Source organism: Palaemon carinicauda, chromosome 15 (genome assembly GCF_036898095.1).
Source record: "Palaemon carinicauda isolate YSFRI2023 chromosome 15, ASM3689809v2, whole genome shotgun sequence".
Lineage (NCBI taxonomy): Eukaryota > Metazoa > Arthropoda > Malacostraca > Decapoda > Palaemonidae > Palaemon > Palaemon carinicauda.
Window position 1 is genome coordinate 135299883 of NC_090739.1, and position 25401 is coordinate 135325283.

General features: G+C 37.6%; 2 protein-coding genes and 1 long non-coding RNA gene across 3 annotated transcripts in view; 2 read left to right on the forward strand and 1 right to left on the reverse strand.

Annotated features, from left to right (window-relative positions):
- Positions 1-4631, forward strand: part of LOC137654773 (cyclin-dependent kinase 14-like) — a 42247-nt gene extending 37616 nt beyond the window's left edge. The window contains exon 7 of the mRNA XM_068388721.1: positions 208-4631. Within this exon, the coding sequence (XP_068244822.1) occupies positions 208-311 (104 nt within the window). The 3' untranslated portion in view covers positions 312-4631. The remainder of the gene's footprint in view (positions 1-207) is intronic.
- LOC137654776 (uncharacterized) overlaps positions 1-25401 on the reverse strand; it is a 314879-nt gene that overhangs the window by 80192 nt on the left and 209286 nt on the right. The gene's annotated exons all lie outside the window — the stretch shown is intronic.
- The window catches only part of LOC137654774 (attractin-like protein 1), a 280888-nt gene that overhangs the window by 59981 nt on the left and 195506 nt on the right, over positions 1-25401 (forward strand). The window lies entirely within an intron of this gene.

Consider the following 25401-nt stretch of genomic DNA (forward strand, 5'->3'; position numbering starts at 1 on the left):
TTTTTCTACTATAAAATTATAGGAGCAGTGTGCCAATTATTTGTATGGAGATTGTAGCGATAACTGGGCTCTTGTAGGTGGTTCTTGCCTCTTTGCTGTGTGTTTGTGTTTGCCAATTTTTTTTATGCTTAGCCCCTGGAGACCCTTAATACTGTAAATGCCTCGATTGCAATTGTCAGTAATGAAGACTTTATCTTTTCTTTACAGAACAATCGATTTTTTCAGTGGGAGGCGTACGAATAGCTCAGGAGCCTCGTAATTATCCAACTTCTGTAATACAAGCTGCTAGAGAAATCCGCAAATTGGTATAATTCTTCTTTGTTGAGGTTTTGTAGCTTGCTATGGAAATGAAGCCGTTTCTAATCTCAACTTCGTATCCACTTGTGGATGCAGAACTTGGAGCTCTTGTTTTATTCTCAAAACCAGTCGTCATCAGATTTCAACGATGATACTTGTTATGCAGAATAATTTCTGATGCCTAAATTTTAATAATGTTATCGTATTTCAAAAAGGTTTGAATGTACGAAAATTGTTGGGAGGATGTGTTAAGGATTTAAAATCAAAATGATTATGTCATATAAACTCAAAGTAGGATTTTTTATTCCATTCTGTAAAGCATTTCTATCTACCTAGAAATACGAACTAGATTACCTGAAAATTTTTATATTAACAGTCTAGGCTTGTGCTTTCAGATTTAATTATTATATTAACCTTAGCAATATACCAGTTATGATTCAATTTCTATTTGTTAAATCAATGCACATACAGTATAATGAATTCCTCGTTCTTTTAGAAACTTCAGAAAATGCATTGTTTACAAAAAGTTCTTATTCCAGATTTAGCACTTGATTAGCATATGAGAAAGGATATTTGAAATGTTTTATTATCAAAATCGAGTGTGACTACAGATACTGAAATGTCCTCTTGACTACAGATACTGAAGTGTCCTCTCATATTTTGACGTTTAGCATTATTTTAAGCTCAGAAATAGTTCCAAGAGCTAGAGTTCTCTGAACGTGACAGCGAGTTGTTTTAGAGTACTGTACTTATTTAACTCATTTTTTTATGAAACAAAATAGTAATTGAAAAATTTCTTTTGGGATGATAACCTGATTATTGGATAAATAAAATATATTTGATGAATTACTGTATGAGAGTAAGGCAATTGCTAAGACTTGTGAAATTTTCGTACAATAAGATGTAAATATGGTAAAGTACAAGTAAACAGACCCTTTGATACTTTAAATTACTTCATGGTAAAGATACAGAAGATTAACTTATACCGTAATTAAATCCAGTAATCAGAAGCTGCAGCTGTAAAGAAATGGTGCTTCCATTTTGCTACGATAGAAAGACATGTACAGTGAACTGCAAGCACTGAAAGGCAACGTCGAAAGAGATTGCAGCTGCAAGCACAACTGCCCTGTTACTAGAGATGCTTTAAAAATATGTCTATGGGAGAGAATATTTTATATAACTTTATGGAATACAGTGATCGCTCTAAATGAAGAATTACAAGAAAACGTTTTAACGTGTTATATAGAGAACATTTATGTCAGAGATAGGAATAGCCAAATGAATTCAGTGGTATGAAAATTATATTGCTACTCTAGTTTGTTAGTATTAGAATAGTTGTAGCTTTAGATGTAGTTCTCAGATTTCTAAATGTCTGTTATTTATATAAAACTTCGAATACGCGAAAAACTTACAGAGCGATACACCTGAAAGGTTAAGCTGAAATCTATAAAACACTGTTTAAGCATTTGGTTTTTTTAGAGTTAGAAGATTATGTTGAAATTTGAGTAAAAGAATTTATGACCTTTTGCTCAAAATATTACATTGCTTCACATTTATGTGTCGACATTAAAGCCCAATGCTTTTCATTATCTTTTTTAACAGCTGTGGCATCAACTGCGAGCAAGTTCTGCACGCTGTACGCAGTTGTAACCGATAGTTCATGGAAGTTGCAAAAATTCATATCATAATTTTTAGATTCCAAGTCTATTCACGGGTGGCCACTTCCACTTTAATAAAATGAAGCTTTGGTCCAGTTCATGAAAGGGTTCTGATCTATGGCCTTATGTACAGATTTCTCAATCCTCAATATGGAACTCTTAAATACCATGAACTATTTTACGTTTCAGCTTTTCATTGAAGCGCTTCGTTTTCGTGGTGACGAGGGGTTGTAAATTCTGAGAATTTTGTCATTTCTAAGAAAGAAGACGATGAAAAATATTTGCAACTGTCTATGCAAAAGTGCAGATTATTGTACATTACGGAACAATGCATACAGTAGTACTATTTATCAAATTCTGTGTACAGTATTTAATTGAGAACAAAGTTACGTTTCCTTTAGTAATTATGGTTGTTTTCCTTGAACCCTTCTCCATCAAAGTTGGTGATGCCTCCGTTATAACAGTTCACATGTCATTAGAAAACTTGCAAGTAGATTTATGTCACAAATTTAGAACTAAATCAAGTCTGATGCTTTTCTAGGCAAGTGAGCTTTTACAGCAACACGATAGTTTTTCTCCTTTTTGGCGACACAATTTTCAGTTAAACAATCGTAATTGATTTGATTTGTACAAAGGCATTTGTTCCCCTGCTCAGAAATGGAAAATTGTGGAAAGTATTTTGTCATGGTGTCGTGTTTTCTGTTTTACAAATGCGTTTATTTGTTTGATGTAATAATGAAAAGATATGAAATACTCCTATTTACTTTATTGGATTCCATAACACAAGACCTACTTACAACCCCTCTCAGAAAAATGCGTGTTCGTTTGAATTTTGGTTTCAGTACTTTGCTCGCACGGTTGTTCCACATTTTCTTTTACCTTTCTTCATTGGCACTCCATACATGTACCATGCACACCATTGCTCTTAAAACTGTGATATTGCGTTAAACACGCCGTATACTTGGCTAACTTTACTGACGCACATGATGGCATAATAATATATACTCAATAAAGACATTTTTCAAAACAATTATTCAAAATTTGATACATGGAAGGATATTTTTTTCCTAATATTACCATGTATTTTTTATATCAGTAAGTCTTAGAGGAATCAAACTTTCGGCAATATTGTTTTAAGATATCAGTCTGATTTGGAAGAGAAACACATGGATTTTGCAATACAGGTCAATCAAAGAGTTGTAATGTAATTTATCTAAGAATGCACATTGGAATCAGTTCAAGGATTTTGACTGATGTACATATTGTAGACCTACTGTATATGATCGTATGTGAAGATTCAGAGATGTAAGCTTTGTCGACGTCACCACAAGAAAGTCATGAGACCTGTATTATCATTTTCATAGAAAAATATAAAGAATAAGGGAAATATGAATGCTCTGTTAAACTTGAATGTTATTGTAGACTTCAAGTATCTGCTTAGATGACCTGGTAGTCGACACAAATCTTTGTTACCTCGAAAGTCACTCTGCTCCTGTCAATGAATTTGAATTATTTAAGATTTGCCCTTTTTGATGAATTAACGGAAATCTATTTTTGGGAGAGGTAGTCCTTAGGAAGCTACTAAAGGAACCTTCCATCAGGACGACATGGCCTGAGCCCAAAAATAACATATATACAATCGTGGACCATTTTTAACAAGAGAATACCTTTATTTAATTTGCTTTCATACTGATATAATTGATATTATATATATTGTATAGTAGTACTTCAGATTATGTGTTCAATTTGTTTTGGCAGTGCGGCGAGGTCGCAACCTAAAATGCTTATATATAGTTTTTCCCATTTGAAATACTGTAAAGGGAATTCACTTAATACATTCCACATATCCATAAATACACATTAACACAAATTTTTAAAGGTTTTACAATTAATATTATATAAATTATAACTTTTAACCTTAGAAATGAATATAAATTAATAATTCATAATAGAAAAAGAAATAATTTATTAATATTGTATAAATTATAACTCTTAACCTTAGAAATGAATATAAATTAATAATTCATAATAGAAAAAGAAATAATTTATTAATATTGTATAAATTATAACTCTTAACCTTAGAAATGAATATAAATTAATAATTCATAATAGAAATAGAAATGATTGACAAATTAAATCACACTTTACCTTCGAGGAGAGTCGTAGCTGGAGTGAGGGAAACAAGAGAGGACGTTGAGGAGGAGTAGGTTACTTCTGGGAAGGAGAATATCCCAGCATGAGAACTTCAGTAAAATATCAGGAGTTCTGTCTCTTATACAAACGTTTTCTATCACTAACTGGATCACTTAATTCACGCCTTCTGGACAGTAAGTTGTCGTTTTTTCACACTTACATTCAGTTTTGACAAGGAAGCTCTCTAACGATGACTACTTGTGGGTCTTCCTTAAAATGACACGTAAACGAAACTGCATTGTTGGTAAATATATCAACTGCTCGCTTTGCCTAGGCCTTATATGTGTGAACACTTGGTGAGTTAAGTATTAGCATCACTTTACTTTGTCTGCTCATTGTTTAATACAGTAGTCTAGTTAGTATTTGTCCACAACAGTGACCAGACAGTGCAAAATTCTCGCAGACCGTTGCAAAATTCACAACTCAATACAAATTTTGGTAAAAATTTATGCTTGTATTCAAATAAAATTTGTTTGTAACCAAAGGCTCTAATATATATATATATATATATATATATATATATATATATATATATATATATATATATATATATATATATATATATATATATATATATATATACAGTATATACTGTACTGTAAATAATTTTATACCCTCATCACGTTCCTCCTTCCTATAGTTTGTCATTATCTCTAGAATATTTTTGTTTTTACAAATATCTACTTTATCGCACACCTGTATTTCATGTTCTCACACTGATTCTTTCCTTGATCTCTGCACATGCTTTTGATAAAACTGAAATACCCTTTCTTTTCCATATCCTGTCATAAAATATATTTTTGTCCTGAGTTTTTCTCATATTTTTATTAATTATCAGATTTTATCATTCCATCCATTCTGTCTCTATTTGCATCCTGTCTTTCTTTGCTACTCTTCTCCTGTATTTAGCTTGCAGCTTATATTTTGTTGCCTCTTCTATTGCATCATCAAATTGTTTCCTCCTTCTACCTTTTCCAAAATTATTTCATCTCTTTTCCATATTCTCTAAGACCTTCTTGGTTTGATTTAAAGTATACTGTATATTTTCTTTCCAGATCCTTTTTATATAGGCCTCTTCCTTGTCTCTAGGCTTAACTCTACCTGGAGGCTACTAAATTTTGCTTTCTGATTCTCTTTATCTATCTCCATTTCAACAAAGTTGTTGTACATTACCCAATTTTCCAGCACTAAATCAATGGCAAGTGTTTGATTCTTTCTTTCCTAAGCAAATATTCCATTTGCTGTAATTTAAAAAGTATCAAAATATTATTTATCAATTCAAGCACATAGCTTTCATTTTCTTCGTGGTACCCAAAGAATCCCTAATGCTCATAAAAGTCACCCATTTTAATTAAAGTCCCTCTAATTTTATATGTGGATAGTATGAACACTTGAGGATCACTATTCTCACCATCCCAAGTCTTTCGGCCTTGATTTGCAATAGACTGAGGACAGGCCTGTTACATGTTAAAGTCTCTTTCATTGCGTTGCCTCATCACCTGCCTCTGTCCACCATTCTGCCTTGGACATATGATTAGGAAAACTAAATTTTGGGCTTGAACCATGTCGTCCTGATGGAACTTCCATCAGGACGACATGGCTATCTCACCCAAAAATAAATTTATTATGAAGTCAAAATCCATTTTTTGGGCTTGAGCCATGTCGTCCTGATGGAAGTTCCATCAAGATGACATGGCTATCTCACCCAAAAATAGATTTTTCCTATGTAAAAATCCATTTTTGAAGGACTGGGGACATTTGCAGGAAGCTAAAGTTCTGCAGACTTATGTATGACACTGCATGATTACCAAGAAGGAAATATTGAATAAAACTGTACAAAGATCAATTGAGTAGCTTATTTGACAATGACTTGATGACGAGATGGACTAAAGAAAAGAGAAAAAGTAGGATATGAGAACCTTTTTTATAGGCATTAGAGAAACCTGGAAGTGAGGACTTTAACCTGTGATTGGTTTAGTCAGAATTTACACAATCCTGTGGAAAATATTTCTGGTAAACTATAACAATTAGATATACTGAGTTTTGATTTATTACCATGGGTATCTTTTTAAAAGATCATGGAAATAACCCCAGTTTAATTTTATCCACTCTCCTGTGAAGAGCACGGTATTCTTCAATGTATCAAGATGTACCTCGTAATGATAGGTATCATGGAAAGAAAGGTAAACTGAGAAAGGGTTAGCATTAGGAGTCCAATAAAGCAAAGTAATACTTTGGTTTATGAGTGACTAGATACGAGCAAATTGGTTTACGAGCATCCAAATTTAAACCAGTTTAAAAGTATTGTATCGGTCTGTGAGCCAAAAATTTCCTCCGTATGCACATCTTTTGTGGACAAGCACTAACAAGATTAGTATGCATACCCATAACAGCATTCATTGGGACTTCTTATGCAAATTGGTTTTCTTTTTAGCTTGTAAACCCTCCTTGCCCTGATCTTTCTTGATCTTTCACTCGTCCAACAGCAATAGTAAAAGAATCATCTCATGCATATCGTTGGAATCATTTGTTTGTACAGATGTGACCGTGTGTTCTGTGTTGAGATGTAATCTTTATTGTTCATCATAAAGACATTTTGTGTTGGGCTGTAAAGTTGAGAGTACTGTATTATGACAATGGCCCCGAAGGTGATTGAGAAAGATGGGAAGAAGAAAAGCATGTGTGCGACCTGCAAAAACTGTTCATTCGCACTGCAACATCCATGATAAGTACCTTTAAAATTCTGAACAATAAAGAGGGTATTGATGCAGTAGACGATGCTGAACCGGCGCTGTCATTGATGAATCATCAGCAACATGATCTTAACACTGAAAGTTATCTGTTTATCTGAATTGATGAGAAGCAGTTAGAAGGTGATATGATTACCGAGAACGCTGTTATTGAAAAAGCAATGGTATTGAAGCTGAACAAGGGTCCATATCAAGAGAATGCAGAAATTTTAAGCCTGCAGAATTTTGTAAAAGATGAGGCTTTGTCAGGACGTGTAGTGAATCCATTCATTACTTTACAGACAATGCGATGTGGCATATCCATGAAATTTCCAAGAAGAGTTCAAAGCAGTGGACTAGATATGTTCCTTTTCAAAGTGTCCAGAAAGCATATTAAGTGATGCAGTTAGTGATAGTAAACGTTGCTCAAGCGAGATAACTACCGATAAAATTCTCATGGAATGAGATTATCCCTCCAAGCCATATCCACCTCCTTCTCCTCCTCCTCTCTTGTCTCCAACCTCACACCAGACACAACTATCTTCAAAGGGAAAGGAAGAGTAAATTCATCAATATACAGTACAGCCATATCTCTTTTTTTTTTTTTTTTTATTATGAATTGTTCATTTGTATTAATTTATGATGTTAGTGGCTATAATTTCTTCCTTAAATAATATTACAATCCTTTGAAAATGAGTAAATACATGTATTCACGGACGTATGGAATGCATTTTTCTTTTATATCTAATGGTTATTTTTTTTTTAGTGTGTGAGCATTTTGGTTTCTGAGCTCATTCCTGGAATTAATTAAATTAGTAAACTGAGGTACTGTACTTCAACTCAAGTTTCTTTATCAACTACTAAGAGATGATTAGACGATTGAGAAGTTTACCCTGATTGCCCAAAGTAATTTTTTAGTTTGATTTCCAAATTTCCTTTTTAGCTTTTTGAACAAGTTTTTCCAGCGACTCCTATTCAGCAGTGCCTCTCTTCTCTTCTTTCCCACCGGTATCCTTACATTAAGGGTTAGTTACCCGATAAGCCCTCTCATATGCCTTCTATCAAAGGCATCCTCTTCCACCAAACCTCTCCATATCATCCTTCACCTTATCTTGCCATTTAATACTCAGCCTCCCTCTTGATCTTCCCACCCCTAACAGGTCCCTTCCAAGCCCTCCTCGCTGCCTCTCTGTTTGCCATTTTATATAGTCCAGTTAGATATTAGGCCAAATTTTAATAATTTTCCATGTGTTGGCTCTTGTTAAATACCATCATTTGATGATGGAATGGTCTGTTGTTTCCCAATTATTATGAAATTTTGCACAAAGTATTATCCGTTGCGGGATTAGGAAGTCGGCAATCTGAAAAATCCGTTCCTGCTATATATTCAGAAGTGGTAATGACTGGATCTCAAGTGTGGGTATCATCTGTTTGAGTTAGCTTCAGTACATTTACTTATAGGCAACAGCAAAACACAATGGAACAACAGTTGCAATGTGAAACGTGTCAGCTGGATAAAGTATTGTTACATTTGATCTCTTTCTCTCTTATGACACCTGAAGACATTCAGTAATCATTCAATTAGCCTCACTTCTTCTCACAATATAGGGCATAGATAGCTGCACAGGATATGTACAAGAATTATTGCATTAATATGTTTTCCTACAATTTACAAATTGTGCCCCAAAGTTATTTCCAGTATTGAGATAGAAAATATTAATCACTAAACTTCAAGAACAGAAACACATGAGCACACATACATACATTATATATATATATATATATATATATATATATATATATATATATATATATATATATATATATATATATATATATATATATATATAAAACATATAAATCGATAGGTATGTAGATTGAGAGATACAGATAGATAGTTAGATATATAATATATACTGTACTGTACATATATACTCGAGACACGGAAGTTATATTCAACGAACTAGAATTTCGATAAGGATCTTTTACTTTTATATTTTTTTGGTCCATTGTATTTTATCAAGTGGAATTCTGAGATAATTCTCCTTGTTTTTGCAATGTCGTTTACCATCCTTTTACAGCTCACTTCATTATCGAATAATCGTAATTATTGGGTTTTGTGTTGAGAAAGATGATCTTGGCGTCATATGCTAGCGAAAGTTGGCGTCTTTCATCCTGCTTCAGGACAGAAATGTCTTGTTGGAATAACACACTTAATCTCCTTCGAATTGTGTCTTCTATCGGCTCTCCACTAAGCAGGTTCGGTGTCGACCTTTGATTCATGAGCATCATGAATGTGATCTTAAAATATGTAAATACTAATGAAGTTTTTAATATTTTTGATCAAAACTCTGATGTATACTTTGTGTTCAGGATATATCTTTTAAACATTTATGTATAAAATTTAAACTTAATTGTCTTACCAGAGTATTTTCTGTGATCACAAAATCAGTGCTGTGGTCAAACGAAAACCCACTGAAGACGGAGAAACACATCTCAGTTTTGATCTGTTATTTACGTGTTTCAAAAGTAATTATAGAAATTGAGTAATTCTTGCACAAAAATTATGTAATGCCTATTACGTACATCTTTTTATCATTCTATCCATATTGTAGGCTTTGTATGCTCTTGAAAATGTCAAATAGTTTAGAGGCGAATATCTTGCACAATTTTCTCTGCTATTGTCTTCTTCATTAAATATCCAGACAATGGAATGCAGTTCCTTCTTTCTAATAATTAAGTTTTAATTAATGTATCAACTACCAAAGCAGTTATTTATTTAGAAGTAATAGAATGCTGATGTATTATATGTTCTTGTGTCTTTTCAGCAATTACTAGCATTACTTCATTATTATAATTGTTTTGATCCCAATATTCAATTTTTCCATTCAAGTCATTAGGTTACTGTTATATATACAAACATATATACATAAATGAGATATTTATGTATTTATACATTACACGTACACACACACACACACACACACACACACACATATATATATATATATATATATATATATATATACATATATATATATATATATATATATACATATATATATATATATATATACATATATATATATATATATATATATATTTATATATATATATATATATATATATATATATATATATATATATATATATATATATATATATATATATATTTATATATATATATATATATATATATATATATATATGTATGTATCTATATGTATATATATATATATATATATATATATATATATATATATATATATATATATATATATATATATATACAGTATATATATATGTATATATATATATATATATATATATATATATATATATATATATATATATATATATATATATATATATATATATATATATGTATGTATATAAAATTGTATGTTTATGTTTTGCTGTAATATAGGTGGTGTCCTAAACAGGCAATATTTTTGAAAGGCTGAGGGTCTAATTTACAAGAAATTTTGTAAGAGCAAGATTTTGATGCAGGAAATCGAAGACCGATGAGAGTTTGTAATCGATGAATATTTTTTTAATTTGCCTAAATCTGTAAAATTTTTTCTTTGCAATAAAAGGTTATGCTTCATAGTGATGATAGAGCTGTATCAGAATGAATGATTTTAATACAAATATTTAACAGACCTGATGTATTTTTTGCCCCTTTTTAAGAATGGAATTGTAGTGCTTCTGGACGGACACATATCTCAGAAAACTACCAATCATTTCTCAGTTCATTCTAGCAAAAGGTTAAAATCCTCGTTGAAGTCAAAAGTAGCAGTCTCCTTCATTTGGTTATTCCATAATCTTCTCTAGATTATTCAGCCAATTCTTTCCCTAGTGAATATTCTACTTTTAATATATGTAAAATTAATAACCAATTTTTCCCCATTTTGTCTATGGTTTCTTGTAAGTTAAAGCTTCCATTAAGTTTGCGAGAACTCACATTGAAAATAAGTAATTAATGTGAAAACAGTCTTTTTCAAGTGCATTTATTCAGAAGTAAATTTAAATCTTAATTAAAACAGCAAAACACGAAACTAATGCAGGAATACTTTGAGAGAAATAAAAATACTTATTATTTATTTGATACTACAATTATCAGGATTTTCCTTCCCACAACACCCTATACAGTAGGCCTAACTGTAATGGAATTATGAATATATTAAAAAAAAATACATTTCTATTTGATATATGGTATTACCAGAATGTTACATTTCCTTGAACATATTTTGAATTACATTAAAAAGGAGCCTATAATTTACCCAAATATAATAATATTTAGTGTTGCTTTTGATACTGTTGTGCACGAGTACTTACTTGACGACTTAAAGTCTATTGGAGTGACTGAGGAAGCACTGGAATTTTTGCGAAGTTACTTAATGAATAGGAAGACTATTGTAGAAGTTTCTGGAAACCGATCCAGTGAGAGAATTCTCATGAAAGGTGTACCACAGGGCCCTATCTTGTTCAACATATATACTATCGAGCTATCACACATCCTGAAAAAACAAAAAGTGGGCTTTAAACTATATGCAGATGATACTCAGTTCTACCTTTCAATTTCAACAACACAAGATACAAAGAAGAAAATTGATGAGATAATGACTGAAATAAAAACATGGATGCAAAGGAAAAAGATTAAATTAAATGATAATAAAACAGAATGTATGTTTTTTGGCACAAAGGTGGCTTTGAAGAATTACCAGTCAATTCAAAGTATAAAAATTGGTGACGCTGATGTTGGGATTGTGCCTGTTGTGAAAAATTTGGGTGTATTGATAGATTGTAATTTGTCATTGAGGGACCAAATAGTGAACACAGTGAAAGTGTGTAACTATCACCTGAGAAACAGCATTTATTAGAAAATATTTAACAGAGGGCAGTACAAAAATTTTAGTGATGAGTCATGTAATATCAAGGCTTGATTATTGCAATTCTATGTACTATAAATTGCCCAATACACTACTAAGAAAGCTTCAAAATGTGCAAAACCGGGCGGCTAGACTGATAAAAGGCATTAAACTACGGGAGAGAATAACTCCTGCATTGATCGATCTACATTGGTTACTTGTTAAGGCTAGAATTGAATTTAAGATTTGCTTGTTGACTCACAAAGCACTTACAAGTGATAAGCCTAAATATCTTCGTGATTGCCTGGTCCCCTACCCTGAAGCTACCAGCGCCGCTGTAAGAGTTAGACATCCTGATGACCCACATAACCATTCGAAATTAGTGTGAATCATGCAATAGGAGGAAGAACGTTTAGTTATGCTGCACCAAGACTCTTCAACGACCTTCCACTTGATGTGAAGAATAGCAAAAATGTGGCAGCTTTCAAGAAAAACCTGAAGACTTATCTTTTTAGAAAGTGTTATAATGGTGACCTGAAAACTATTAAGCCTAAATACAAATGCTAGCGAGATAACTGATAAGATACAGAGCAAAATATTAACTGGAAAGAAATTATTTTCACACACCAAGGCCCGCCTGAACAGACTTTTAGTGTCTGACAGTCTGATGGAGGGCGAGAAATAAACCCGTAAAAAGTAAAGTAAGTAAGGTAAATTTCCTAAATTCAAGGTAATTTCTGAGATAATCGCATTCAAAACAGCTGAGAGCGACAAACACATGGTAACAGTGTTGCCAGGTGGATTAGTCTTTCCCATTTTCACAAATATATTTTCTGATTATGTAGGCTTTACTAATATAGAAATTACTCGCTATTAAGGTTTACTCATCTTTGTTTCTTCTTCATAGAATTTTGTACAGAATATCCCCATTTGACAACTCAAATCCCCAAATCTAGGAATAAATCCCCATATCTGGCAATATTGCATGGTAATGTATTATGACAAAAGTGTTAAAAAAGAAAAACAAACCAACAGCAAAGGAATTGAGACCAATAGCGCTCACCAATGTATCATATAAAATATACATGGCTTTTATCAAAGATGAAATAGAAGGACATCTAAGAAGTAACAATGCCATAGAGGATAGTCAAGCGGGATTTACAGAGGGAGGAAGGATTGAGGATAATATATTCATCTTACAGTACATGGTCGAAGAAACTTTCAAAAATAAGAAAAAACTCATAGTTGCCTCTTTAGATTTCAAAAAAGCTTTCGATTCCATAAAAAGGGAAGCGCTGATAGAAACATTAAAGCAATATAAAGTACATACTAGTATAATTAACTCTATAGCAGAAGTATATGTGGGAGACTCGACTACGTTAGACATAGGGGAAAGAGTAGAACAAAAATTGAGCGTAAAGTAGTGGAATAAAGCAAGGCTGTACTGGCTTTACAACATTATTCCAATTAATTACTTATCAAATTATAAAACAAGTAGAAAAGGGAGGTAATGGTTTTAAAATGATATTATAACGCTAGTAGTATTCTTTTTTGCCGATGATGTCCTAGTGCTTGCTGAATTGAACATAAGGGAAGTGATAGATATAGGAAAGCAGTGTGGTTTAGACATAAATAGAGACAAAAGTAGCGTACTTATATATAATATGAAGGAGAAACCAGATAATATAGAGGGAATAAGAGTAGTAAGCAATATTAAATACCTAGGTATCAAGGTAGATGATAGTAGGAATATGTTCAAAACACAGAAATGTGAAATGATAGTTAAGGCGCAAAAGCTAGCTAATCTTACTTATTCGATCATAGAAAAAAGTTGTAATAAAATACTGATAGGGAAAACATACTGGAAAAGTGTAGCACTACCTTCTATATTATATGGAACAAACGTAATTAACTTAACGGAAACGGAAATAGAAAAGTTGCAGAGAATAGAGAATGGAGTGTATAGAAGGATGTTAGGGGGTGTAAAGAATACAGCAATTGTAGCCTTGAGAGAGGATGTAGGAGCATCTGCTATGAAAACAAGGGTAATGCATGGAAAGCTGAGGTACCTTAATAGCATTTATAAGGGAGAAAAGGACTTACTAACAGCAATAGTCAATGATATGGAAGAAAAAGAGAGGAAGTGGTGGATGCATGTGAAGAAGTATGCTGAGGAATATGGGATGGCGATGAGAGAAGTCAAGAGATGTACGAAAGAGGACATAAAGAAGAGAACAAGAGAATGGGACACAAGCAAATGGAAGAGTGAAATGGAGTGCAAGGAGAGTCTAATTTTGTATAAAAACTGGAAAAGTGAAATCAAGGAGGAGGAAGTGTATGACAACACATTTTCGTCAATTTTATTATTCAGAGCAAGGACAAACTCTTTGGGCTTGAATATAAAAAACAGACACCAAGATGGAAATATAAACTGTGTATTCTGTGATGTAGAAGAAAATGCTAGCCACTTTATGTTATATTGTCCACAGTTTAGTGATATAAGAATAAAAGCAATTGAGCTCCAACAACCATACGAAGAATATAGTGCACAGACAGCTGGAAAATTCCTTTTTTGTGAAGAAAATATTGAAAATAAGAAAAGAGTACTACAACAAATGTGGATGAAAAGAGAAAAACTAGTAAAAATAAGGAACACACAAAACTAAAAGACACAGAGGCGCCGTTGCAAAGGCAAAGCCTCAACCTGAATCTGATCTGATCTGATCTGATCTGTCATCTGTCACTTGTGACCGACAGTCCGACTGACCGTGTTGTGACCGTGCGTCACTAAGTCAGTCATCTTGTGGTAAGTTGTTGTCTTCTGCTTCTCGGGATACCGGAGCTATTTTAGGTTAAATTCAGACATAAATCGATGGAGAAACAAGTTGACCAACACAAGAACAGAATGGGTGTCTTGAAGAACAAATGGAAACACCAGTATGTAAGTGTGGATGGTTATTTTCAGTTTGTTATGATTATTTTTTCTTTAATTTCATCCAGTAGCGAATGTTGGTTTCATTGTAGTGTATTACAGTGCAATGTAACCTAGGAAATCAACTACTTTTTCTTATAGAAAAAATTACGCTTTCTTCGAAAATGACACTCGTTTTATATATATATATATATATATATATATATATATATATATATATATATATATACATATATACATATATACATATATACAGTTAAACTTTACCGTAAGGAAGATAGGGGATAGGGACAGGCATCGCTGGTAAGTCAGAGGTGGTTTGAAGGTAAATGTGGATAAGCCTGAATCTATGATTCTATGGTGAGCTTTAAGGAAGATAGAGACAGGATACCCGTACATGAGAGTAGATGAAGAGAATAGAGAGGAGAAGGGTAAGATGGATTATGGGAATATCACTGCGTGAAAGATTTGAAAGTGATAAAATGAGAATGGCAGGCATAGTGAAGGCTACAGAGGTGATAAGAGTGTCACGACTGAGATAGTAGGGGCACATGTTGAGGGTGGATGGCGGGGAAGGAGTGAGGAGGGCTTGGGAGGAAACCGTAAAGGGTAGAAGATCGAGGAGGTGCCAGGGAATTAGATGACGAGATAAGGTGAAGGATGATATGGAGGGAGGCAGAGGATTAGATGACGAGATAAGGTAAAAGATGATATGGAGAGAAGAGGTTTGGTAGAAGAGGAACCCTTTGATCGAAGGCATTGGAGTCATCAGGTAACGGACCCCATGATGTATGTTTAACGGTGGATAAGAAGATGGTATATCAGAGTTTTTTTTTTCTCTACCCAAAACCCCAGGTTCCCAACTGAATGGCCCCCAGTGTCATAGGATATAGTAGGGTATATCTTACTGTCTATTTATTTGCGACGAAACTAAAGGTAATTATTTAAGAAAACTGGAGTTTTTCAATATTAAACTTAGCCGGTGATTATATAAGCTGCAGCTCTGCTGCCCGACAGAAAAACTCTACGCTCAAAATCCGCCAGCGATCGCTATGCAGGTAGGGGGTGTACATCAACAGCGCCATCTGTCGAGCAGGTACTCAGTACTCAATGTAAACACAGAACTCAATTTTCTCTCTGTCGTGCCACCGGCAAGACCTACTAAATTCGCTGTTGCTTACTGGATTGGTTTTCACATATTTTGGTGAAGTACACATTTCTAGTTTTGAGCTTTCGCTTTGCAGACGTTATCTTCAATACATCCTTGCATTCTTTTATTGATTTTGGATTATTTGTTGACGACTTTGGATAGATTTTGAATTCCCCTTTGACTAATTCAAGATGGCTGACCCTTCTCAAGTCCCTAAATTCAGGAAATGTAATGCTAGGGACTGTTCAAGGCGTCTTCCGAAGGCCTCTATCGATCCTCACACCATTTGTTCCAATTGTTGGGATAAGACCTGTCAATTGGAAGATCGATGTGAGGAATGCGTTGGGCTTTCGGAATTCGATTTCATCGAATTCCAGAAATACACACGTAGGCTAGAGAGAGATAGAGTCAGGAGAAGTTCATCTCGCTCCGTTGATTTTTCCTCTCCTCATGCCCCACAACCTATTCCTTCCCCTGTAGTGGTTGCTCCTGATCCCCCTTCTAGCACTCAACAACCTTCGATGGCAGATATGATGCGTGCCATCCAGGCTCTGGGTGAGAGAGTCGAGTCATTGGCGAGTGACCGTAACCAACTCATGGCAGACGTCAAGGAGTTGAAGTGTAAGAGTGCAGTGGGTAGTGACAAAGTGAGTGGTAGTGTTGTGGAAAGTGTTGTAGATAGTGTTGCGCTTGAGGGTTCGTCTGTTCGTGCCTGTCGTCCTCCCAGTCCGGGACCTCTTGCAAGCTCCCAAGCCCAGGGAAGAAGCAATGTCGTACGACCAAAGGGTTCGAGAGGCTTTAATCAGCGAACAGACGTTCCCTCCGTGGTTTCGGGCGTATCTAACCAAGATCGCCCCACCCACACGAAGACGAGAGAGCCCATTTATTCCTCGTCTGCGGAAGAGGTTTCTCAAAAGAAACCATGGACCAAGGTCTCGCGGCCTCTTAAGCGCAAGTCGGTCCCTTCCGCGCAAGTCCAACGGCCCAGTTGTAGCCACTGGGTCAGTTCGGACTCGCTGCAGTCTTCCGATGACTGCACACCTCCTAAGAGAGGCAAAGCGGTACCGCATCAGGCAGTAACACCGTCTGTTGCCGCACCTGCTACTGTAGACCCTAAGTGGTCTTTGCTGCAGACCATGCAGTCACAGTTAACGTCATTGATGCAGGACTTTCGTGCGGAGAAGGTTGACGCTGCACCAACCTCTAACCTACAACCACCCACGGTTGTGCGTCCAGTGGACGCTGAGGCTACCTTCTCCCGCACTCCAGCTGTGAGAGTCCCGCCACCCATGCGTTCCAGTGTACCCTGCCAGCCGCATGTTGACGTTCAGCGACGCACGGAACCTTCCGTTGACATTCGCGAGTTACAACAACAACCTAAGTTGTTTTGTTTTGACGCGGTGCGTCAACCTCCGCAACCCAGTGTGGTTACCACTACTCGCCCACAGCAGACTAGACAGTCTGGAGTAGACGCTTTGCGCCCCCGCGCTGCTATGGTTGTTGCCAGTTCACAGACTGGGCAACAGTTCCATGACGTTGCGTCCGGTTCAGTCACGCATGCACCCGTGCTGCCGGACTCAGCTGACCAGCCGATTCCTACTCCTTTGCCGCTTCCTCCTCAGTTTTCAGATGATGGACTCTCTGATGATGACGACGCTGCACACATTGACGACCCGCATACGGACGTCGACGAACCCAAGACCACGCAACCCTCCTTGGACTTCAGGAAAGTTCTTGCACTGTTCAGGGAGATGTATCCTGATCAGTTTGTTTCTGCGGCCCCACGCTCTCCTCCATCTGAGTTCGCTTTAGGCACGCAGTCATCCGCGCCTGCCTTTACGAAGCTCGTCCTCGCCCGCTCGTCTAAGAGAGCTTTACGAGTGTTGGGAAAATGGATGCAGTCCAAAAAGAACCTTGGGAAGACTGCATTCACGTTTCCCCCTGCGAGACTCTCTTCCAGATCGAGCGTCTGGTATGCCACGGGAGAAGTTCTCGGCTTGGGAGTTCCTGCCTCTGCCCAGGGCGACTTCTCAAGTCTAGTAGACTCTCCCCGCAGGCTAGCCATGAGACGCTCTAAGATTTGTTGGTCTCCTTCAGACTTAGACCATCTGTTGAAAGGAGTGTTCAGAGCCTTCGAGGTTTTTAACTTTTTGGATTGGTGTTTGGGAGCGTTGAGCAGGAAGATCTCCCCTTCTGACAAGGAAACTTCCATGCTCATTATGTCCTGCATGGACAAGGCCATACGTGACGGTTCCAGTGAGCTTGCGGCTTCGTTCGTTTCCGGGGTCCTCAAGAAACGGGAAAACCTTTGCTCTTTCTTGTCAGCTGGAGTAACACCGTGTCAGAGATCGGAACTTATGTTTGCTCCTCTCTCAAAGTGCCTTTTCCCAGAGGAGTTGATAAAGGAGATTGCTGCCTCCTTGATTCAAAAAGACACTCATGACCTGGTTGCGTCCTCTGCCTGCAAAGCCACCCCTTTGCCTACCTTGTCTAGACCCAGGATGGACACTCCAGCGTCCAGATTCATTCCGCCCTTTCGTGGCAGAGCCTCCAGCAGAGGAGGTGCTCGTGCCGAAGGGAGACGTGGGAAGAAGAAAGGTACCAAGTCCTTTAAGGGCAGAGTCTGACTGCCACCTTCTTCAGACAGCAGTGGGAGCCAGACTCAAGAACTTCTGGCAGACCTGGGAGAAAAGGGGCGCAGATGCACAATCTGTGAAGTTGCTCAGAGAAGGGTACAAGATCTCGTTTGTACGCAAACCCCCTCTAGCAACGTCTCCCATCAATCTCTCTCCCAGGTACAGAGAGGAGGACAAGAGACTAGCTTTGAAGCAAGAGGTGTCTCTCTTACTAGAAAAGGGAGCGGTAGTCAAAGTCCGGGACCATCAATCCCCGGGCTTCTACAACCGTCTCTTCTTAGTGGTAAAGAAGACAGGAGGGTGGAGGCCGGTGCTAGACGTCAATGCGCTGAATGTCTTTGTCACAAAGCAGACGTTCGCCATGGAGACCACAAAGTCTGTTCTAGCAGCGGTCAGGAAGGAAGACTGGATGGTCTCTTTAGACCTAAGGGACGCTTACTTTCACGTCCCCATCCACCCAGAATCCCAACCTTTTCTGAGGTTCGTTTACGAAAAGGTTGTCTACCAATTTCAAGCCCTGTGCTTTGGCCTAAGCACGGCTCCTCTTGTCTTTACGAAACTGATGAGGAATATTGCCAAGTTCCTGCATTTAGCGGATATCAGAGCCTCCCTCTATTTGGACGACTGGCTTCTAAGAGCTTCTTCCAGTCGTCGCTGTCTGGAGAATCTAAAGTGGACTCTAGATCTGACCAAGGAATTGGGTCTCCTGGTCAATATGGAAAAGTCCCAACTGGTCCCATCCCAAACTATAGTGTACTTAGGGATGGAGATTCACAGTCAAGCTTTTCAGGCTTTTCCGTCGGCCCCCAGAACAAGTCAAGACCAAGGATGCATCCAGAACATGCTAAAGAAGGACCGATGTTCAGTCAGACAGTGGATGAGTCTGATAGGGACGCTTTCATCCCTGGAACAGTTCATTTCGTTAGGGAGACTGCACCTCCGTCCCCTTCAATTTCACCTAGCTGTTCACTGGAAAAAGGACAAGACGCTAGAAGCGGTCTCGATCCCCATTTCCGAGAAGATGAAGTCATCACTGACTTGGTGGAAGGACAACATCAACCTCAGAGAGGGTCTGCCCCTGGCTGTTCAGACCCCCAACCACGTTCTCTTCTCAGACGCATCGGACACGGGCTGGGGTGCGGCATTAGACGGTCGGGAATGCTCGGGAACTTGGAACTCGAATCAAAGAACGTTACATATCAACTGCAAGGAGCTACTGGCAGTTCATCTGGCCTTGAAAAGCTTCAAGTCCCTCCTTCTAGGCAAGGTGGTGGAGGTGAACTCAGACAACACCACGGCCTTGGCGTACATCTCCAAGCAAGGAGGGACCCATTCTATGACGTTGTACGAGATCGCAAGGGACCTCCTCACCTGGTCAAGAGATCTAAACCTTTCTCTAGTAACGAGGTTCATTCAAGGCAACATGAATGTCATGGCGGATTGCCTCAGTCGGAAGGGTCAAATCATTCCAACAGAATGGACCCTACACAAGGATGTGTGCAAGAGACTATGGGCCACATGGGGCCAACCTACCATAGATCTCTTTGCAACCTCGATGACCAAGAGGCTCCCAATTTATTGCTCGCCAATCCCGGACCCAGCAGCAGTTCATATAGATGCCTTTCTACTGGATTGGTCCCATCTAGACCTTTATGCATTCCCCCCGTTCAAGATTGTCAACAAGGTACTGCAGAAGTTCGCCTCTCACGAAGGGACAAGGTTGACGTTAGTTGCTCCCCTCTGGCCCGCGAGAGAATGGTTCACCGAGGTACTTCAATGGCTGGTGGACGTTCCCAGAACTCTTCCTCTAAGAGTGGACCTTCTACGTCAGCCACACGTAAAGAAGGTACACCCAGGCCTCCACGCTCTTCGTCTGACTGCCTTCAGACTATCGAAAGACTCTCGAGAGCTAGAGGCTTTTCGAAGGAGGCAGCCAGGGCGATTGCTAGAGCAAGGAGGACATCCACTCTTAGAGTCTACCAGTCGAAGTGGGAAGTCTTCCGAAACTGGTGCAAGTCGGTATCAGTATCCTCAACCAGTACCTCTGTAACCCAAATAGCTGACTTCCTATTATACCTGAGGAAAGAAAGATCTCTTTCAGCTCCCACGATCAAAGGTTACAGAAGCATGTTGGCAGCAGTCTTCCGTCACAGAGGCTTAGATCTTTCTAACAACAAAGATCTACAGGACCTCCTTAAGTCTTTTGAGACCTCGAAGGAGCGTCGTTTGGCTACACCGGGTTGGAATTTAGATGTGGTACTAAGATTCCTTATGTCAGAAAGGTTCGAGCCACTACAATCAGCCTCCTTTAAAGATCTCACTTTAAAGACACTTTTCCTCGTTTGCTTAGCAACAGCTAAAAGAGTCAGTGAGATACACGCCTTCAGCAGGAACATCGGATTTTCATCTGAAACGGCTACATGTTCTTTACAGCTTGGTTTTCTAGCCAAAAACGAGCTACCTTCTCGTCCTTGGCCGAAATCGTTCGATATTCCAAGCCTTTCAAATTGGGTTGGAAATGAACTAGAAAGAGTCTTATGCCCTGTTAGAGCTCTTAAGTTCTATTTAAGACGAACTAAACCTTTACGAGGACAGTCAGAAGCTTTATGGTGTGCTATTAAGAAACCTTCTTTACCTATGTCAAAGAATGCAGTTTCCTATTATATCAGACTGTTGATACGAGAAGCTCATTCCCATCTGAATGAGGAAGACCATGCTTTGCTGAAGGTAAGGACACATGAAGTTAGAGCTGTCGCAACTTCAGTGGCCTTTAAACAAAATAGATCTCTGCAGAGTATAATGGACGCAACCTATTGGAGAAGCAAGTCAGTGTTCGCGTCTTTTTATCTTAAAGATGTCCAGTCTCTTTACGAGAACTGCTACACCCTGGGACCATTCGTAGCAGCGAGTGCAGTAGTGGGTGAGGGCTCAACCACTACATTCCCCTAATTCCATAACCTTTTTTAATCTTTCTCTTGAAATGTTTTTTATTGTTGTTTTTTGGGTTGTCCGGAAGGCTAAGAAGCCTTTCGCATCCTGGTTGATTTGGCGGGTGGTCAAATTCTTTTCTTGAGAAGCGCCTAGATTAGAGGTTTTGATGAGGTCCTTTAGTATGGGTTGCAACCCTTGATACTTCAGCTCCTAGGAGTCGCTCAGCATCCTAAGAGGATCGCGAGGCTCAGTAAGGAAGACGTACTTAAAAAAGGCAGAGTAATTGTTCAAGTCGACTTCCTTACCAGGTACTTATTTATTTTATGTTTGTTATTTTGAATAACTGCTAAAATGAAATACAAAATCCTTAGCTCATAATAATGTAAACAATTAATGCTGGTCTCTACCCACCCCCCTGGGTGTGAATCAGCTTATATAATCACCGGCTAAGTTTGATATTGAAAAATGTTATTTTTATTAATAAAATAAATTTTTGAATATACTTACCCGGTGATTATATATTAAAGTACCCTCCCTTCCTCCCCAATAGAGACCCAGTGGACCGAGGAGAAAATTGAGTTCTGTGTTTACATTGAGTACTGAGTACCTGCTCGACAGATGGCGCTGTTGATGTACACCCCCTACCTGCATAGCGATCGCTGTCGGATTTTGAGCGTAGAGTTTTTCTGTCGGGCAGCAGAGCTGCAGCTTATATAATCACCGGGTAAGTATATTCAAAAATTTATTTTATTAATAAAAATAACATTTTTCTATAGGAGACTGTTTTTTATTAGGAAAGTTTTCCCATCCCATACTATAATAATACCAGCTATTTTTTTCGTAAAAATGTATCGGCTATAATGCTTTAGTTGGTATTTATGAGTAACAGAGACTTAATTTAGACATACTCAAGACAGGGCTATAGTTTGTTACCATGTCAACATCGCCTGAACTTGGGGTAGTCACAGTAAGGTAAGTCCATAACATCTTGGTAGGGTACGTTAGGCTAAATCACCAGTAAGTTCTAGAGATTTTTATTTGATATAAGACCGTTGCTAATGTCGATTTCACCACTGAGTGATACACGGCAAATTTGTCATTTGCCGTTATTCTAGTGGATTTATAGATTAGGACACTACTGTATTTCAGAGTTGAAAATGTAATTTTTATAGTTGAAAATATAATTTTCATAGTGTAAAATGTAATTTTCATAGTTGAAAATGTCATTTTCATACAGTAGTTGAAAATGTCATTTTCATATGATTGTCTTTCACACTATAGTTTATTCCTAGGCTAATATTAGTAGTGAGGTGTGAGAGAGGAACTGAGATTTTATTTGATGATTAAAAACAGAAAACCTAAAATGTAAGAATACATAATAGCCTAACCTAACCTTGGCAGTCATTTTCTTGCCTTGATAGAGAGGGGAGTTCCACCTTCCTTATAAATCTATGACCTAACCTAGGGACGTGATATTTCCGGTGAATAATTATGACTCGCAATTGTTGAGAATGTTTTAGTAAAAACATTAGCTTTGAAATACCATAATCTTCTGAACTAACAAAATATAGAAGAGGCATTGTTAGAATAATAAAGACTAGTTTAATTCATTGTTCTGGCAATTTGTATAACCTTTGGGCCGAGGCTGTGACTACATTGATGGTTTAAGAATCATAAGCCTTATGAATTTAAACCAATTTAGGCCAACCTGGTGCCATTTTAGATTAGTTTTGGCAAGCTGACTTATAGACCTATTATTCGTCTTGTATGCTAAACTATTAACCGATTCCATTAAAGTGAAATTTTTCTTATTATGGGGCATGTTTGTTATGAATGTTACAAACTTTAATGATAAATTAGTGTTATATTACAGGTGCAGTTGTTTAAGATTAGTCATCTTTTAAGAGGTCAACTATTATTATTAGAATTCTCCCATTGCAAACTCCAGTGGTTGTTACTGTATGTATGTATTATTATTATTATTACAAGCTAGGCTACAACCGTATTTGGAAAAGTAAGATGCTATAAAGCCCAAGTGCTCCAACAGGGAAAAATAGCCCAGTGAGGAAAGAAAAGGTAATAAACAAACTACAAGAGAAGAATGAACAATCAAAATAAAGTATTTCAAGAACAGTAACAACATTAAATTAGATCCTTCACATATAAAATATAAGCCAAGATGAAGGAAATTAGAAAAAAATATGCCCTAATTTCATCTACAGTACTGTACACGAAAAATTTTCATGGAGTTTACTCCATCTCTGAAAAATAACTTGAATAACTATGCTTATGACTAGTTAGTATTCACATTTATAGCTGTATGCTACCGTGTATAACTTGGAGAAGGTTTTCTTTATCACATTCCGGGTCTTAATTTGTCATGGCTATAACTCGCTCCCAACTTACCTTGGCCACAAGTATTGTCAGTCACTGAATGAAATATAAGGATGCATCTTAATCTAATGTAAGGAGCCAGTTCTTATTGACAAAGGGCATTCCCTAGTCGCTCCTTACTCTGCATACATTTAGCATATTCCTTACCTCAATTTTGGGGAAAGTTATTAAGTGGTAGAAGGTTTGATTCATTTGAAAAAAAAAGTGTTGTTCCTACGCATATACAAACTTTTCGTCCTTTTAAATATCTAACCTGAGTAAGGCATCATAGGAATCTTTCCCTCAAGGTGGTGGTTGTTCTTTGCATCAGCAAGAGAGTAGGCGAGTTTCAGAATCTGCATAATGTTAAACCTTTGTGAGACTCGGTACCAATCTGTCTTGAACACCAATTAACAACCCACTTGATCCTATCCCACCATGGGAATTGACTCGAAGAGGTGGTGTCTCATTATGGCACATTAGTGTTACTAGAGGAGGACTTGTCACCTCGCTGTCAAGCATTTCAGCCTTCTCATTATCCCCAACAAGAATAAGAGGTGTCCAGACATTGTTCCTTCTTGTTTGGTGAGTCTGTTTGCTTATAGATATGACTTTGGTCAGTGTTTACCTCTACTCTCTCAAGGAAGATCTCGCTTGCCTATCTCTGTCATTAGTTTACTGGTTAGCATGTCAGCGTACTTGGGAGCTAAAGGTTGGATCTGAAGGTGTCGGACCACCTTTGCCTATCTGTATCTTACAGACGTTGCTCGAAGGCCCTTTTCTTTGGTCCAGAGGTAACTGTTCAGTATTTTTTAAAACTCCCAGTTCCGTCATGAGACTTGGTATGCATCTTGCCTAAAGTAACACCTTTAGCATAAGTCTTGAGGAAAGGTAGAACGACTGGCTCTTCTACCTCACGTACATCTCTCAAGGGGATCAGCAGCTGTAACCATTACTTTCTGGTCGGAGATCTGTTGCTGGCGAGTTTACATAATGTAGAATTATTTGTGCAAAGGATGGTTCGATGTCTTACCAAACATTTATGTCTGGTGTGACACAGCTAACCATTTTCCTGCTAGGGAGATAGGTCTCCATAACCTGATACAGGCTTCCTTTTAAGCCAGTAAGGGCCAAGGACCTAACAGCTTTTATATTCCTATGATTATATGTTAGGAGATGGGTGGAGTTGTCGTCCTCATCCCCGTATAGTTCTGTGAACCCCATTTAACACTGGAATGCCAATCAAGACTTCAGTTTCACCCTAGGGTTTACTTTGAACGTGGTATTTTGCTTGATGTGATACTTATTAGCACAGTTGTTGGGTCCAACTATTGTTTGTTCCAACACGAATACTTACCTCGAACTACTTTCTTAGGAGTTACCTGTAACCTCCTCTCTACCGACCAGAGTTTTGTGTAGGGTACCCTCTACTGTACCCCGTTTTCTATGGAGGCCTACCCCCGGCATTAAAGAATGTGCCCCGAGGGTAGGCTTATCGCTAGGTCGATGTCCGCCCGGGTCAACAGCTCCAGTAAGTTCTCTGGTCGCAACGTGTCAACACGTCGCCCTCGTTCTCTATCGATCCTTTGTGTGCGTTCTGTGTCCCACGTGTTCCCCGCGTGTTAACTTGT